The sequence below is a fragment of the Amblyomma maculatum genome, chromosome 3, assembly GCF_055883805.1.
Source record: "Amblyomma maculatum isolate TAMU_Amacu chromosome 3, ASM5588380v1, whole genome shotgun sequence".
In the NCBI taxonomy this organism is placed as follows: Eukaryota; Metazoa; Arthropoda; class Arachnida; order Ixodida; family Ixodidae; genus Amblyomma; species Amblyomma maculatum.
In genome coordinates this window covers 168,018,383-168,036,542 of record NC_139346.1, presented here as the reverse complement: position 1 = coordinate 168,036,542, position 18,160 = coordinate 168,018,383, and the positions used below count along the sequence as shown (strand labels likewise).

Here is an 18,160-nt window from a genome sequence, read left to right as displayed (position 1 = left end):
AATTAGTCTAGATCTGAAGGGGAAGCGAAACAGATTAGTAAGAAAGAAGTCGATCAAAGAATTAGTGGTGAGGGGGAGGGTAGACGAATTCAGGACCTCGCTACAGAATGGATATTCAACTTTAACCGAGGATGACGATCCCAGCCTAGAAGCGATGAGCAATAATTTCAGAGATATCCTTACTGAGTGCGCTGTAGAAGTAGGCATGAGGATAGTTAGAGAGGACACCGATAAACTGTCGGACTACAAAAGGTTTGACTAAGAAGCGCGAAAGTACGAAAGTTTCCAATCTAACAGACAGGATAGAACTGACAGAGATATCAAAGCTAATCAATAAGAGTAAAGTAGCCGACATAAGAAAGTATAACATGGAGAAAACTGAGCATGCTCGAAAGCACTAGGCCAGCCTTAAAGTGGTGAAGAGGAAATTGGGCATAGGCAAAACTCAGATATGTGCTCTAAAGGACAAGGCGGCCAATGTCATCAAAAATATTGACAAGATAGTCAAAGTAGCCGAGAAGTTCTATTCTGATCTATACAGTAGCCGAAGTAGTCAGGACAATAATGAGACTGGCAACAGTGAAAAGCAGTCAAACGTTCCGCCAATGACAAAGGGCGAGGTTAATAGAGCTTTAGAAAGTATGAAAATGGGGAAAGCAGCTGGAGAAGATCAGATAACTACAAATTTGTTGAAGGACGAGGGAGATTTTGTGTTAGGAAAACTGCCAACCCTCTGTACACAATGCCTGATGACATCGACGGTACCGGAAGCATGGAAGAACGCTAGCATCATCTTAATTCATAAGAAAGGGGACGCTAAGGAGTTGAAAAATTACAGACCAATCAGCTCACTGCCTGTTACACATAAGGCGTTTACTAAGGTAATCGCTAACACAATCAGGACAATCTTAGACTGCAATCAAGCAAAATATTAAGCAAGTTTTCGGAAAGGGTACTCCCTTGTTGATCATACCCATACTATCAACCAGATAATAAAAAAATGCTCGAACCATAACCAGCCCTTATACATAGCATTCATTGATTGCGAAAAGGCATTTGACTCAGTTGACACCTCCGCAGTCATGCAAGCATTGCCGTATGTGAAAGTAGATATCTATAGTGCCTCAACAGCAACTATATCATTGTCGTATGTGAAAGTACTAGAAGATATCTATAGTGCCTGCGCAGCAACCATAGTTCTGCATGAGGAAAGTGACGAAATTGCCATAAAGAAAGGTGTTAGGCAACAATACACGAAGTTGGAATGCAAAATGGTAGGGATAACGTTGAGATAGGAAACGTGCAGAGTGGGTCAGAAAAATAACTCGAGTTAATTACATTCTCAGTTCAGTTCAGTCATTAAGTCGTGTCCGACTCTTCGTGACCCTATGGACCATGTCACGCCACGCTTTCCGGTCTCTCACTATCTTCCTAACATCACATAACTTCATCTGCAGTGCCTCGAGGATGCCATCTAACCATCGCGTTCGCTGCCTACCCCTTCTCCGGCGACCCTCAACCTTTCCCAACATCAAATCTTTCTCCAGCGACTCCTCTCTTCTCATCAGATGACCAAAGTAGCTGAGCTTTAACTTTAGAATTTGACCCTCCAATGAGCAGTCAGGGTTTGTGGTCGACAATATTGACTGATTTGATCTTCTGGCAGTCCAAGGAACTCTCAAGAGTCTTCGCCAGCACCACAATTCAAACGCGTCAATTCTTCGGCGGTCAGCCTTTTTCACAGTCCAACTCTCGCATCCATAGATCACAACTGGAAAGACCATAGCACGAGTTATACGGATCTTGGTTGGCAGACTAATGTCTCTGCTCTTTACTAGGCGGTCAAGGCTAACCATTGCTCTCTTTCCCAGAAGCAGGCGTCTCCTAATTTCATGGCTGCAGTCTCCTTCCGAGGTAATCTTGGAGCCCAAGAAGAGAAAATCTGTCACAGCTTCCACTTCTTGTCCCTTGATGCTCCAGGACTTGATAGGGCAAGACGCCATGATCTTTGTCTTTTTAATGTTCAGTTTAAGCCCAAACTTCTCACTCTCTTCTTGTACGCGCATCAGAAGTCTCTTGAGTTCCGCTTCACTTTCTGCCATTAAAGTGGTATCATCCGCATATCTAAGGTTGTTGATACGTTTTCCAGCAATCTTCACTCCAGCTGAAGACTCGTCCAGACCGGCCTTTCTCATGATGCACTCTGCATATAGGTTAAATAGGCAGGGCGACAGTATGCAGCCTTGCCTCACTCCTTTCTCAATCGGAAACCAATCAGTAAGACCATGCCCAGTTCTGACTGTGGCCTCTTGCCCTTCATACAGGTTCCTGAGGAGACAGATGAGGTGAATTGGAACTCCCATCTCTTGGAGAGCTTGCCACAATCTGCTGTGATCTACGCAGTCAAACGCTTTCGCATAATCAATAAAGCAGAAGTAGATGGGTTTCTGGAACTCTCTTGCTTTTTCCATGATCCAGCGAAGGTTGGCAACTTGGTCTCTAGTTCCTCTGTCTTTGCGAAACCCAGCTTGCACGTCCGGAAGCTCCCGATCCACATACTGCTGCAGCCTACCTTGGAGGATTTTTAACATCACCTTGCTAGCATGCGAAATAAGTGCGATCGTGCGGTAGTTGGAACAATCTTTGGCACTGCCTTTCTTTGGAATGGGGATGTAAACTGACCTCCTCCAATCCTGTGGCCACTGCAGAGTTGTCCAAATCTTCTGACATAATGTATGCAGAATGTTAACAGCGTCATGGTTGAGGTTTTGAAACAACTCAGCTGGAATGCCATCAATTCCACTAGCTTTGTTCTTAGCAAGGCTGGCTAAGGCCCATTCAACTTCACTCTTCAGGATGCCCGGCTCGAGATCAGTGATCACAACCGTCTTATGTTGGGTTTGCACATTCGGGTCCTTCTTGTACAGTTCTTCTGTGTATTCCTGCCACCTCTTCTTTATCTCTGCGGCTTCAGTGAGGTCCTTGCCTCGTTTGTCCTTTATCACGCCCAGCTTAGCACAGAAGCTTCCTTTGATATCTTTGATTGTCTTATACAGAGCTCTTGTGTTTCTTAATTGGCTGTTGTCCTCAACTGCTTGGCACTGTATGTTCAGTAAGGCATTCTTATCTCTCCTTGCTATTTTCTGAAAATCCGCATTGAGAACCTTGTGTCTTTCTCTTTCCCCCATAACTTTTGCCATCCTCCTTTCTTCAGCTATTTGCAAAGCCTCTTCAGATAACCAGTTTGCTTTCTTACATTCTAGTGGAAATCAAAAAGAAGAAATTGGCATGGGCGGGGAATGTAGTGACGATAACTGATGGTCGCTTAGGGTAAAATATCGCATTCCGAGGACAGGAAAGCGTAGCAGGAGGCGGCAGAAACTTAGGTGGGTGGATGAGGTTAAGAAGTTTGCAAGGGTCAAGTGGATGCAGCTAATACAAGACCGGGTTAGTTGGAAGAATATGGGAGAGTCCTTCGCCTTGCAGTGGGTATAATGCGGTTGATGGTGATGAACGCCACATCGCTCAGCATACAGAAGCGGGTGCAGTAACGCAGGAATCAGCGGCGTTTCAAACAAAGGCTTTCGCCTCCTTTCACTTTAGTAGTCCAAAGTGTCCTCTAAACTTTTATTCAGTGCTTTATCAACCCACACTGCATGTTCGCCTTTCGTTGCACTTGGGTAGTGTCATATAATGATTTATCGAGTTTTTCACTTCATTTGGGTCTGTGCAGTTGGCAGTACTAACTGTGACGTAGACAATGGGACATGTCGTCATGATGGCTGTCGCATATTGAGTGACACCCGTGGCGCTGCTTACCTTCCGTGGCGTTCCCCACGCCGGCCTACACCGTGCCGCACTGGCGTACAGGCGCTGACGGCAACGAATGGGGGAGCACGATGGCGTATTTTACATTACCCGATAAATGTAATGCGAGTGAGGGACATAGACAGGATGTGGCGGCAGGCCCTGTCTCCCCGAACTTTCAATTATTTTAAAGAAAACAAATCTTGTCCCCCGCAGGAATCGAGTCACCATCTTTCCGTTCCCCAACCGAGTGTGCAAACCGGCACTCTACGCAGACTTCCTAACCAATGAGTCTTTTATTCTTGTTTAGCATGAGGACGCCGGAGGGCGCTGAAGGAAAGGACAAAAGGCAGTTACGAAAAAAAAGAAGAAGAAACAAAAACTTAAAAGCTGCCCCCGAGTATATCTTATGAAAGGCATCAAAAGAGTCTCGAATTATGTCCATGCAAAATAAGAAATAAAACAAAGGCAGTGAATCTCCCGTTAAACGTATGGCGCCATCTAAGAGGTCTTCAGCCTTAATTTTACAAACAAACATCTATAGCACCTTTTCAGTTCCTTCATGTCTTTGTCACGCGAGCGCAACGATACTGTCAAGTTCACAGTGTTTTACCTTGTTATTAGCTTTGCGCTCTTCCATCAGGTGGGAGACGAAAGCCTTGAACAGATCGGTGGTCGACTTGGGTGGGTAGTCTGGCTGCAAAGCCTTGTAGACACCAGGCATCATAACTGCGTCAAGGCAACGCGACATAGTGTAAACAGTGGTCTATATAAAACGTAGCACGTTCCGCTAATAGTTCCCATGCTTTTCTGTCGAGTATCCGATTTATACGTATGTTGCTTAGCATAATTCGCTCTACACAGGCACAAGCCTTACAGGCTTAATTATTGCAACGATTCCAGAACATGCATTTTACATGGCATTTACGTCTGAAAAAGAGCGCCCTGCAGTGGGTATAGTCAGGCTGATGATGATGATGATGATGATGATGATGATGATGATGATGATGATGATGATGAAGAAGAAGAAGAGCGCCATCACGAAGGTGGATCCTTGATTTCAGGTAATTGCCGTAGGTAAAAAGTGATTCTGAAATCACCGCACAATCTGCAGTGGAGAAATGCATAATCCTGAACGTTGCTGCTACACACGGTATATCACACGCTGCTTGGTAGAGATTTCACACTGCAGAAATTATAACAGCAGCTGCGTCGTTGACGACAGCGTTGCAGCTGCGCATGTTCTTTTATTTCATGGTGAAAATCTCAGGTCGGCGATATTTGTCCGCGAAATACGTCAGCGAGATTCCGCGAGTGACAGCATGATCACTTTCCTTTCCTGTAAACCAACTATAGAACGTCGGTGAGCTTTGATGAGTTCATCGGAAAGCTGGTTGTGTTCGACAAGGGGTGCGCGATGTGCCGAGTGCTGCTGCTGCTGCTGCTGCTGCCGCTGCCGCTGCTGCTGCCGCTGCTGCTGCTGCTGCTGCTGCTGCTGCTGCTGCTGCTGCTGCTGCTGCTGCTGCTGCTGCTGCTGCTGCTGCTGCCGCTGCCGCTGCCGCCGCCGCCGCCGCCGCCGCCGCCGCCGCCGCCGCCGCCGCCGCCGCCGCCGCCGCCGCCGCCGCCGCCGCCGCTGCTGCTGCTGCTGCTGCTGCTGCTGCTGCTGCTGCTGCTGCTGCTGCTGCTGCTGCTGCTGCTGCTGCTGCTGCTGCTGCTGCTGCTGCCGCCGCCGCCGCCGCCGCCGCCGCCGCCGCCGCCGCCGCCGCCGCCGCCGCCGCCGCCGCCGCCGCCGCCGCCGCCGCCGCCGCCGCCGCTGCCGCCGCCGCCGCCGCCGCCGCTGCCGCCGCTGCCGCCGCCGCCGCCGCCGCCGCCGCCGCCGCCGCCGCCGCCGCCGCCGCTGCTGCTGCACGCAGCAGCAGCAGCAGCAGCAGCATCCAAGCCTTCGTATTTTCCACCCTCCACCTTCCCTCCTTTCTTTATGGAGCGGTTTAGGAGTGCGCGGAGAAGTGCGACAGATACTGCGCCTTTTAAGGCGAACGGCTAATGGCTCTTGGCTCGCCAGCGCGTCCGTCCGTGTGTCCTCAAGGTGTCCCACTACTTTACGAGATTTCGTGGAATACCGCAGTATTCCACTTGTCAATCAACCTGACCACGTCATCAAAAAGATAGAAATCATGTTTCCACCAGGAATCGAAGCTCCATCCCTCGGACGCCCAGCCGGGCGCTTTAACCAACTGCGCCACGAGCGGGTTCGTGAAAAGCACATCATAATTCTCCTTGTCTGCCGTGAGGATGATAGCATCGGGATTCTGCGAAGGACAAATACTGCGCCTTTCCTTTCCTGTTCACCAATTATGGAACGCCAGTGAACTTTGATGAGCTGAACGTAATGCTGATTACGGTTCACAAGGGGCGCGCGATGTACCGTGTGCAGCAGCGCTATAGCTTGGGCATTTGTCCACTGCATATACTGTAGTGCTCTCGAAACGCAATGACGTCACATCCCAACGTCGACATAACCACGTCACTATTCTGAATTCATATTTTACGTGACCGAAAGTGAGATACCGCGTGACCGGAAGTGAGGCATCACGTTTTCACTCTGGACGTCGCCTTTACGCCGGTTGGCTACTTCGACGTCCGGTTCACTTAGCTCTAATTAACTAACGATTACACATCAACCAAACTTTTTTCCCTGTTGACATTTTTTCATCATTTATCGCCTGCAACCATTTGATTTTTCCTCCCTTCGGCGCAGTCCTGCAGACAAAGTTCTGGTGACAAACTTGATACATACGCATTATTAAAGGACTTCTCTTAACAAGCACTAGCATAAGATCCGTTCGGTTGCATGCATATGTGGGTTAGCTTAGGCGTTCGATATGTTAACTGACTTTTCTAACTATTGAAAAAAAAACATTAGTTAAACAAACATATATTAAATAAATAAATAAATAATTAAACATTAAATTAAAGCTCTATTACTTCGACCTACCAACTCCTCGTATGCTATATCTTTTATACATAGCCACCTCACGTTTGGGTAACACAAACAACACTAATCTTTCAAGTGTTTGTCACCTTCAAAATCAAGCAACCTAAATGATTACGTTCAGCCCTTACCATGCACATGTCCTTAATTTTTATCGCACTCTTAAAGATTCTCCTAGTGTCACTATGGCTTCGTCTTAGGTTTACATCAGTTACCTTTAGAACGCGTAATAATCATGTCGCTCTCGGCAGTTTTGAGAGCTTGAAGCTCAATAACACCAAATTTTCGGGGCAGCATAATAGTCACCGAAGATATGACTAATCATGGAAAGAAACCTGCATACTTTTCAGGCATACCTAGAATGAATTCATTGCAATCCGAAGTAAAATCGCAACGTACACTTAATTTAATTCGTCATTCATTATAAACTTAACCTTTGCCCTATATTTGTTTCGCTCTGCTATTACGAGCTTTTCTTCTCGTTCTGGTTTCCGAGGAGGTCTCCCGGACAGTGCACACTTTGGGACCTCCGTCTGTAACACTGATAATCCTATGCGCGTGTATCTCACGACGAAAATAAAAAAGATGTTGATTACTTCTCAACTGTGACATATATTTCATTTCGTTCACTATTTAATTCAGAAATAGTTGCTTTCAATTTAAGTAAACAGGGGGATTCTCTCTAGGTAACTTACACATCATCACTACTTTCCAACCGGCAATGTTGCTGAAGAGAGAATCGACACACTTCATCACCGGGTGATGACGGTCGTTCTCGCTGTCCAAGTCAACGCTGTAGTTGAGCGCTGCCGTCACGTCGAGCGATGAGTGCTCTGCCAACCTGCGTATAAAGGAACCTTTTCTTGCCGATTATGTTCCACCGGAGCACTTAAACGCCAATAGAGGCAGTAAGCAGACAGCTTAAGGTAGCATTCGTAGTTGTGGCTGTTGGAATAACAACACGCTTTATTGCTTACCGGCTGCAGAAGCCCACAAAAGCCATTAACTTTCTTATATATCATTTTCCAGCCGTTTCGTAATAATATAGGCCGCCACTTTAATCCTCAGAGAGAACAAATCTGCATCTCTTTCTCCCACATATTTCTTTTATTCGGATTCAAATATGAACGAAACATTCTGAGAGTGGTTCTATGCGCCGCGACAAAAAATGCCGCTGTCACTAAAAGGAAAAATAAAAGGCGTTATGATTCTGGGATATTAGTGCGAGTTCGAATGCAGCTCCTTCATTTCTTTAACGCCGTAGCGTCAAGGGGCCCCGTGTCGCAGAAAAGCCGGTGTCGGCGTTGTGATTGTAACGCGAAAATCCGAAGCAACTAAAGAAACAAAACCCGCGGAGTGTGGGTTTCAGTGCGAGGCGAGCACCTCCAAGTGGTCGATATCTCCGGAGCCCTTGAATACGGCGTCTCTCATAGCCTGAGTAGCTTTGGGAAGTAAAACCCCATAAAACAAAGCAATTACTAAAACCGTTCTCCCTTAAGTATACACAACCGGGGTTAAAAGGGCTAAAAGAAGGTTCGCTGGTAAATAGTTTCCTACGACAGTAGCTACTCCTTCGCTGCGTTTACGTCCGGACTCCTAGATTCACAATAGCCTACACGAAATTGCGTGGTTTTCTTCGCAATGAACGCGTAGAAAAAAAAAAGTGTTAACTTAAGTTGGTGACGTAAACAGCCTGCTTGTTGTTCCACACTGAGGACGAAAGGGAAGTCAACTTTTATTTTTATGCAGAGTAGTGATATTGATGCAGCAATTTTCGCTACTTGCAAAGTGCAAGAAGAATGAATTCTCGCCGAGCCTTTTACAAGATACCTAGCCCCAGTGTTAAAAGGCGTGTTATTGCTTATCTTCGAGCAAAAATGTCAGAAGTACAAGATCAAACTATGACTGTTTTAGCTGCGAAAGCGTGCAAAAGAAAGAAATTCCAGAATTCAAGTCATGGCTTCGTGATTACGAACGTGCACGTTCTCCAGGAATTATTTTAGATCTTGTACTTCTTACGTACTTTAAAACAGGTGATATCCAGTGGAGGTATCTTCGCTGACGTTTCCAGGTGGAGAATTTGGGCCAAGAAACATCTTTTTGTCACCTTTTAAGTGGCTGCACTGTGCGACCTAGCTGCACTGCCGGCTTATATTTGGCTGAAGTGAACACCAGCTCCTAAGACCATCATACAAGAGCCCAACAGCACAAGGAAAGTACATAAACACATGGAAGCCTCTAATTTGTGAATCATCAGCGAAAGGTGAGGTTATCCGTCGCCTTCTAATATTACATATGACGTCTCTGACATGCCAGGAGCTTTTTTCGTTTAAACATACGCCACATATTGTGGCCTGAATTTCGAAAGCTTGACAAGCGGTTGGTTTCGAAAGATACGCGCAATACTAGCGCCTTGAGAGCGACAGTGCACTCGGAAAAGTCCTATCGGAGAAAAATTGCTTGTTATTTTGGGCCCAATTTATAGCCCAGTTGCTTTTTTATGTAGAGAACATCTGTTACTCACTTTGAGAAGTTCACGGGCTTGTCTTGCGCAGCTGCCTCCAAAAGCCGAGACGCCATTCTTTCAGCGATTGTGTTGATTTTGATGGCAATCTGAAAGTAGGTAAAAGATTGCCATGAATTTTATTTCTCAGTGGGGAGACACTTGACTTCATTGTGCCGTATTTATCCCATCAGCCGTTCAGAGCCCACACTTATCAATAGACAGCGCACAAATTTCACGATAAAAAATTGGGGCACTGTTCTGTCTTTAAAAAAGGGAGAGACCGACAGTGTTATTAGCTCCTATCTGCCCTGCCGCTTCCCTTAATGATCCAATTTCACGTTCACGCTCTTTCTTACTCTCTTAGTTGCTAATCCCTTAATTTGTGCTTCTATTACCTCACTCGTACAATTTAGCATACAGCCGTAAGCTGCCACATTAAGTAAAAAAACACACAAAAACGATTCACCATAACGAATCCCCGCTTTAACGAAGCCGTATGAGTGTTGCGTGGTCTATGTGGCGTGCCTGTCTCGGGAGCCAAGGGTCGCAGGTTCGATACTCATCTCAACCTTCTATTTTAAAAGAACTACCCGAGTTTGCAACTCCTGCCGACTCAGCCATGTCAGCTGGTCTCGTATGACACGCAGCCCGCCAACCAAACAGGGATCGGTAATGTCATCTGCTAACAACCGGGTGTCAGGGGCATGCCCCATGACTTCGTGACAACATCGAGACCGACAACGCCAACTGAGTTTTTACACGACAGCATTAATGACCCTACATCGCAGAAAATCCTGTGTCGACGCTGTCGTTGGCATTGCAAGCGAAAAATCCCAAATATAAATCTACAAATTTGCAGGTGACATGGCTTGGAACTGATTGGTCGGCGGGCTGTGTCACGTGACGAGACCACGTGACATGGCCAATTTGAGAGCTGCTTGGCAGGAGAGCAGGAGTCAGCAGGAGATGGGAATCGGATACGGAACATTGGGTGCCATGTCAGAAGCACTACCCCTATTCTGCAGATCGGCCATTCATACGAATCGTATAACTTGATGATTAAAGCTGGGCTTTAATCCTACGTAGGGTGGTCTTGAACATAATTTAGCATCTCGCGACCGTATGTTAATGCCCATGTATGAAGTAATACGCGCACAAGTTAACGGATTAATGATTAAGCGTGTATTAAAGTCCATGTACTCGAACGAGGACCAACAAGGGGAGCAGCGGGTGGGATTCATTAACGCTGTGATATCATGTTCTTCAAGTCAGAGCCTAAGTGTCCGGCATGTTATAATGGAAACAAGGTATTTAACGTTGTCGCATTAAAAGCTTCTACTGATGTTCCTGAGCTTAACCTTCCCATCTCTAAACTCGACTCTCCGTTGTTTTAATGGCTAGCCAAGAGAACCGGTCATTACTTGCAAGGATGTAGTAGCAGAAAGAAAGTTGTATTCAGCGACGCCCGGTCGCAGCAACGTCGCGATCGCAGGGCACCATAGGAAAAGCGCATTCGCAAGAAACGTTTAACAGGCACTTCTGCACGCTGCACTCTGGAAGCTGGAGGTAGATGTCCGTGTAAAAATTGGTTAGCCTCTCCTAGGTCATCGCCCGAGCTTTGGTTCAACACCGCTCTAATAAGCCCGATTATATATATTTCCGAAAGCAACATCTATAGCTCGCACACGGCTTGAATGTCCTCGAACTCGCCTTCTCTGATCTTGGTTGGGACAAAGTGGAAAAAAATGTTCAGAGCATGCATCGAAATGGAAAGCGGTTTGGTGTGTGCGCAAGTCTCACAGAAACGAAAAATAAACAAAATGTCGGCCATAAAGAATTAAACATAACGCAGTTGCAAACGACAACAGTCTTCTCGATAAACGGCGAGGTGTAGCGCAAATAGATTTCAGATCTAGTGTGACGTGCAGCACCTAATTCGAAGAAAACTCTAAACTTAGGCTAACCTATACTGTGATGAATAAAATTTATTTCGTGTGACTAGCATTATTAAGGCAAGATAACCGTCGTTCCTAGAATAAAAAGAATACTAGTTACAGTATCGTCCCGGCGGAAGTGCGCGTTTAGAACTGCTGAATTTGCAGCGCGCTTGCCTGTGAGGAATCTGCAGGACTCGCTGTATACCGTTCTTTTGTGTTCTGTAGTTCATGCAATATGAAGAGCTTTATTAGGGCGCACACTGGTTTTAGCACTACGATGCGCTATGGAGTCCACAAAAGCCAGTTCTTTGTTTACGTAAACATAGTACAGTGAAACTTAACTTGAATGACCTTCAAGGGACCTCAGGGAAAAGTTTGTTAAAGTGAAAGTTCACTGAAATGAAATGCTCAGTGCGCAGTTTTGGCGGTGGGGGCCAGCTAGGATGGCTCAGCTGAGCTGCGAATTTTCTCATATAGCAGCGATTGCTTGGTGCTGGCGACGGTGGAAGAGCTCTTACACCGTGATGCTGGCCCATAACCGCGGACAGTGGTGGCGCTGGGATCTCAAAGATATTCGCAATGTCGACGTGGCATTATCCGGTGCTCAGTCTACTTAAAGTATCCCGATTTTTTCTAGAGTGAAGCGCTTGGCACATTCGTGGTTAACCAGCGCGCGTATGAACGCCTTTCTTGGAGCTAGAACGATAGGCCAGTAGAGCTGAAGCTCTTGCTACAGCTGGCTATTATTGCGGAGCCAACTAAACGTGCAAAGCCTTTGGATGGCTAGGAGCTCATTTAGGTAGCCAATGTCGTGTAAAGCTAAATTGAGGTCACTTTTCGCAGCGCGCGGATAGGGCGCGGTTCTCAACGTAAAAGTGTACAAAAAGTGGGTTGTACTTGAGAGAGAGAGAGAGAGAGAGAGAGAGAGAGAGAGAGAGAGAGAGAGAGAGAGAGAGAAATAGTAGAATAGAAAGGCAGCAAGGTTAAGTAGGCGATACCCAGTAGGCTACCCTACACGTGGGGAGGGGAACAAAGGAAGAAAAAGGAAAGAAAGAGCGCCAAGGAAAGGAGTCTGTCACATGTCCAGATATCTATAGTAAAAGGGTAGAAAGCGTACACTTAAAGTCTAGAACTCAGCCCAGAGTCCTTGAAAAACTTAAGAAGCGCCTTCACTGCTTTCCTTTCTGATGAAGATGTCGCTCAAGGGCCCAGAATCTTAGCTTGTGTAAGAGCGTGAGAGTCCAAGCGGCGGAAGCAGCCAGGAAGGCACGCTCAAGCTCCAACTAAGGGCAGTCACAAAGTATGTGCACAATCTTGTAATTAGTGCTCAATTTGACCTGTGAGATATTGAATGACGCAGCGAAAAAATATTCGCAGAAATTAAATGCGCACTGTACTGAATTCTTTGAACTGAATGGCGTTCAATGATGTTCAGTGGCGCTTCGGTGGAGAACTTTATAATGTTCGTACAACTGAACACTTCGCTTTTGTGTGACGTTCATTCAAGTGGCATTCATTTGACTTATAAATAGCGCATTATGCTCAAAGAAAATATAAACGTAAAAGCATTAAGGGCCAAGTGACGCAAAAACAAAAATCCGGTGGAATCCGGCGTCACTTGGAAATAATTATTCGAGACAGAATGAGGTTTCAGAATGTACCCTCCAACTTTGCAAACCACATTGATTGTCTAAAAGCAATACTTAGTAAATTAGACAAATTATCTTAATTTTTATTTAGTCAATTGCACAATAAAAAATTGCCTGTGGTGTGCCAGATGACTGGCAGCTGTATACAATGGATTTATGTGGCCTATCTGAAATGTTTCATTTTTTAACCCAAGGCTAAAGTTACCTTGAACACCCGGTATTTGCCTTCGTATCGGGAATACACGTTCGTTCATCACTTAACGCGGGGCGGTAAAATGCGCACGTTGGCAATTACATATCCAGCTGTTCTTCAAAGTATTTTGAGGCATTATTTTTTTATTCCCATTTTCTTGTGAGCGCATTAGTTGTGGTAGCGAAGAATGTATCTATAAACACGTCGTAAAGAACTGCTTTGATTTAACATGCGAAGATTTGCCGGCCTATGAGGAAGTTGCGGAAAGCGTGGCACTTCGGTGCTTCTCGGGTCACAAAGTCGCGGTTCACTGATCGTCACATTCCGTTGCGCCGTCGTGGTGAAAGGTTTCCAGGAATGCGAAGCGCGGAACACCGGGTCAAGTGCAGGCCGTTGGGGCCAGCGTATGCGACATCCTAGCGAGCACGGCTACTTAGCAGCTTGGCAGATGTCACTCTAAGGTGACAGAATTCCGTAATTCACCAGCGTTTCCCAATTAATTCAGGACCACGTAGTTATACACTTATTTGTTTAGAAATACGTTGACAGACTATTCAAAATTGCCCGCAGAAAAATGAATTCAAAAGCCAGCATGCAGGGCTCTTTGCAGTGAAGTCATTTCTACTACGTTACAAATTTCGAGGAATATTTAACTCATTATAGTCAGTAAAAAACTTAAGGCGTTCCGTGTGTGTGATAAGAGTCAACCTAGGAGACTTTTGAAGATATCTTAACGCTCGCACACGAACTTTTATGCCGAGAGTGAACCAAGGGCCTCCCTCAAGCCTGGTTATCTGCGTCGCACATAGCTTTATAAGCGCGGTACAACTTTATTAGAGACGTCATCGTGGCAATACATTAGTGCGCCAGGTACACCTTTTTGGAGACGTCATCGTACTTTAGTGCGCCAGGACATTCCCTACTATAGTGGCATACAGTATTAAAAGACAGCAGTTGATAGCTGTGGGCAGTGGTGCACTGCGTGTGTATTATACCGCTAAACAGTAAACAGAATCAGTTTTTCATATTTGACTGCACCAAACAAGCCAGAGGCATCGAAATGCGTGTGCTTATAGCGTGCGTCTACTCTTCAACGTTCGTGTTCCGGTCGTCCAAATTAGCTTTCCGACACTGAGACCATGGAATCACTTGAATCACATGTCGCGTTGCTTCCTATTTTCGCGGGCTGTAGTTGCAACTCTACTATATATATAGAGAGACAACGTATTACAAGCTCTTCTTCATACAAAAATATCAACATTAAAGTATCAATACAAGCACCTGACGAATTCCTCAGCCCCAAAACAGGTCCGCAAGCGTCCCTTCCTTCTCAAATTAATCTCGTCGCACATTAAACACTGAATCTAAATCATAAAAGTAATAAAATAAATTAAGTTTCCCAGCTGGTATATGGGTATTATAGGCCTTCAAGGAGCGAAGAGGAGCTCCATGTAAATAGAGAAAAGAAAACTCGGATGTTCAGTAGAGCATGCCAGAAAGGTCCTCTTTTAAACGCCACCTTTTCAGCACACAATACTTAAGTCAGCCGTGAGGGATGAGTGATGACAACTCTTCTTATTCTTTTTTTTATGAATTACGCTGCGTTTCCTTCGCAAAAAAAAAAAACCTGCCGTCGGAAACTTACCACTGTTTATTCCACTTTTAGAAACAGACAAAAACAATATACTCATCATCAGTTCAGTTCAGTTCAGTTCAGTCGTTCAGTCGTGTCCGACTCTTCGTGACCCTATTGCCCATGTCACGCCACGCTTTCCGGTCTCTCACTATCTTCCTAACATCACATAACTTCATCTGCAGTGCCTCGAGGATGCCATCTAACCATCGCATTCGCTGCCTACCCCTTCTCCGGCGACCCTCAACCTTTCCCAACATGAAATCTTTCTCCAGCGACTCCTCTCTTCTCATCAGATGACCAAAGTAGCTGAGCTTTAACTTTAGAATTTGACCCTCCAATGAGCAGTCAGGGTTTATGGTCGACAATATTGACTTATTTGATCTACTGGCAGTCCAAGGAACTCTCAAGAGTCTTCGCCAGCACCACAATTCAAACGCGTCAATTCTTCGGCGGTCAGCCTTTTTCACAGTCCAACTCTCGCATCCATACATCACAACTGGAAAGACCATAGCACGAGTTATACGGATCTTGGTTGGCAGACTAATGTCTCTGCTCTTGACTAGGCGGTCAAGGCTAACCATTGCTCTCTTTCCCAGAAGCAGGCGTCTCCTAATTTCATGGCTGCAGTCTCCTTCCGAGGTAATCTTGGAGCCCAAGAAGAGAAAATCTGTCACAGCTTCCACTTCTTGTCCCTTGATGCTCCAGGACTTGATAGGGCAAGACACCATGATCTCATCATAGATTTACCTTTTTCTTACCAGGAACAATTCAGTTAAGGGATAAATTGTGAGAGGAACGATATCTTTCCATAAATGTTTATGATTCGGAAAGAACTCGAAACTCGGGTCTGTGCAACTCCTTTACAGTATTCCTGTCCGAACTCAGGAAACCTTTACGTACGAGTGGGAAACAATGACGTAACGTCGCTAGACAGTAGTGACACCTTGATTTGGTAGTGAATAAAAGAAAGCCTTACAGGGTATACAGAATTGTAAATAAGCGCTCCACAAAAAGAAAAAGCTCCTAAAATCGACGAAAAAAGGTTCCTACCGTTTTCAGCCGGCTGGCGGTAAGCGCCGGCGTGAAGATGTTCCTGGCCATCTTCCACTCGTCGCCGGAGAGGTTCATAATGGACTTGCGCCAGACATCACTGCTGGTGCGCTGAGCTTCCTGCAGCGAACAACAAAAAACTGTTCACAATAGATACAAAGAAGCACCCGTTCTTCGCCCGCTCACATTCTTTCATTAAGAAAACAATTACTGAAAAGACCGCTATATGGTTTTTGCCGTGAAAGGTTTTCGAGTATGCTTCCTGCGGGCCAGAATACCGTTTTCCAGACTTGATACTTAGCGCCCACGGCTTCAGCGCTGTGCATGCGAGTAATCGGAGGACCACTCATTTGACTCCTCTTTTTAAGAACTCCTTTATATCATTACCATATGCTATGTTCTGCCTATGTACGGCTGAATTCAGAAAACTTTTTTTTTGTAAAATTTTAGGGGTAAAATTAGATGAAGCGAAAAATTCTACGCAGTGCCATGAATTTTAAAGACTGAAGCTCTTCAATAACTTTTCTAAAATTATACGTTTTTACAAAAGCTTGAGGGGAAATAGTACGAATGAGAATTGGAGAGCTCAAAATAATGAATTCTTTTGCGGCCCCGACGGTTACAGATTCTGACTAGGAATATGTAGTTTATCAAGAAAAGGTTTTTTAGGCGCGTTTCCTGCTTCTTTTTTTTTTCTACTCCACCCACTGAACTTAGCCAACTAAGACATCTTCGAAGAAGCTTTAGTGTCTTACCGATCTGTCCGAAAAGTTCTTGAAGTTCGAGACGAGCACCTCGCGCAGGATCTCTGGGTCTGCAACCACAAGCGTCGGCGCTGTGCCTTGATATGACCTGTCAGGGAAGTGGTTGCCTCCGCTGATATTTAATGTTTACCTAGTACTAGCTGTCTTAAATTGAAGTGAGCCGCACTTAAATATCATGAAAGAAGTGACGACAAAGAACTGTTTCGTATTCCTTCGACAGATATATCATATATGAAAGACCGCTCTTTTTATTCACGTAAATCCACTCCGCTCAAATTATAAAGAATTCGTAGTCAATGCCTGTCCATGTTCTTCAGATGCCCTTATCTGAGCAGTTTTGCAGGCCTAACACAAACCAGCTCGTCCATATAGAGCTTTCACGAAACAATAGCTCTTTGCAGGGATTCGCAGTGTTTAAGTCAGCAACATTTTGCACTCACCCATAGAGACGGCCGTAGCGTGTGTAGTTCTTCATTATCACAGAGTTGAGGGGCTGCAAAACAAAATGACGGAAGAGAGCATCAAAGAATTTTTCGCGCCGAAAGCTGACGGCCGCAAAAACATTCGAAGGCTCTCACAAGAACCTTTTATAGGGACCTGTTCACGTCAGTAATATAGTTCTATGTCACAAAAGTGTATAACAAAGTCAGGTAAAATCATTTGTCCGCGTCACTAGAACAATCTGAAATTTCTATACTTGCCCATGCTGGTCACAGGAACAATGCTGATCACAGGAGTTAAGATGAAATTTTTAATAAACAGGTATATACACACGTTAGCTCCCCCTATACCGCGCAAACGTTACTATTCGTAGCAATTCCTCTGAACCGAACACACGCTTTGGTTCTTGGATGGTATGCCTATTCCTTTAGCGCCGTTACGAGCCTGACAGAGAGAACAATTATCTTTAATGACTTATGTACTAACTGGCCCGGGCTTTCTCAATTCTGCGACATGTTCGTGGGGCCTGCGCGTAGGTGGCCTTCCCGAAGCGTTCATTTGGCGTCAGTAACGAGAAACTATTGGCTTACCTTTGTGTAGATATCGACACAAAAGCGAAGGTATTGCCAGAAAGTGAGGTGGGCCACGCCTTTGTCATTCCAAAAGGTGAACTTCTTTCGAACCCACCTGCAAATCAGGGAGTCCGCAGACATTTAACAAAGTGAAGAAACTCCATTTTTCAGGCTAAAACAATTTTTCAGCATGAATAAAAATGTGCTAAAATGGTCATAGCAGCTCGACACTGTACAGTTTAAACGCCATACACCGATTCTCTATGATTATAAAGGTGACATGTGACGGTGTGCGCAGTGAGCTTACCACCTTCATGATATTCAATGTGCTCGATAATAAGCCGGTTATTTCGGTGGTATCAATCTCAGAGCAGGGTCCATATTTCGACTTAGCGACTTTTTTAATGTGTTGTTTTCGCCTTCACCTGCCTGGTGCTAATGCCGGTACCTAATGTCACCGCTCGTGGTCGACAACAAACTAACATTACCTTCTGCCTGCGGCCTGTCAGTCGCTGAAGATCTTCCATGCATATGGGTGGACACCGTGTCGGTTCTTGGTACCGCAGTGTCATATAATGCATAGTGTCAGCCTAAATGCTGATCATTAAGAAGT

At 45.5% G+C, this 18,160-nt stretch overlaps 1 protein-coding gene across 1 annotated transcript in view; it reads right to left on the bottom strand.

The window, feature by feature from the left end:
• Positions 1–18,160, bottom strand: part of LOC146196813 (cytochrome P450 3A11-like) — a 42,283-nt gene that overhangs the window by 19,773 nt on the left and 4,350 nt on the right. The window contains exons 2-8 of the mRNA XM_084598536.1: positions 17,566–17,662; positions 16,975–17,027; positions 16,526–16,622; positions 15,771–15,890; positions 9,324–9,412; positions 7,495–7,640; positions 4,421–4,536 (exon numbers count right to left, since the gene is read on the bottom strand). Coding sequence (XP_084454662.1) covers positions 4,421–4,536; positions 7,495–7,640; positions 9,324–9,412; positions 15,771–15,890; positions 16,526–16,622; positions 16,975–17,027; positions 17,566–17,662 — 718 coding nt within the window. The remainder of the gene's footprint in view (positions 1–4,420; positions 4,537–7,494; positions 7,641–9,323; positions 9,413–15,770; positions 15,891–16,525; positions 16,623–16,974; positions 17,028–17,565; positions 17,663–18,160) is intronic.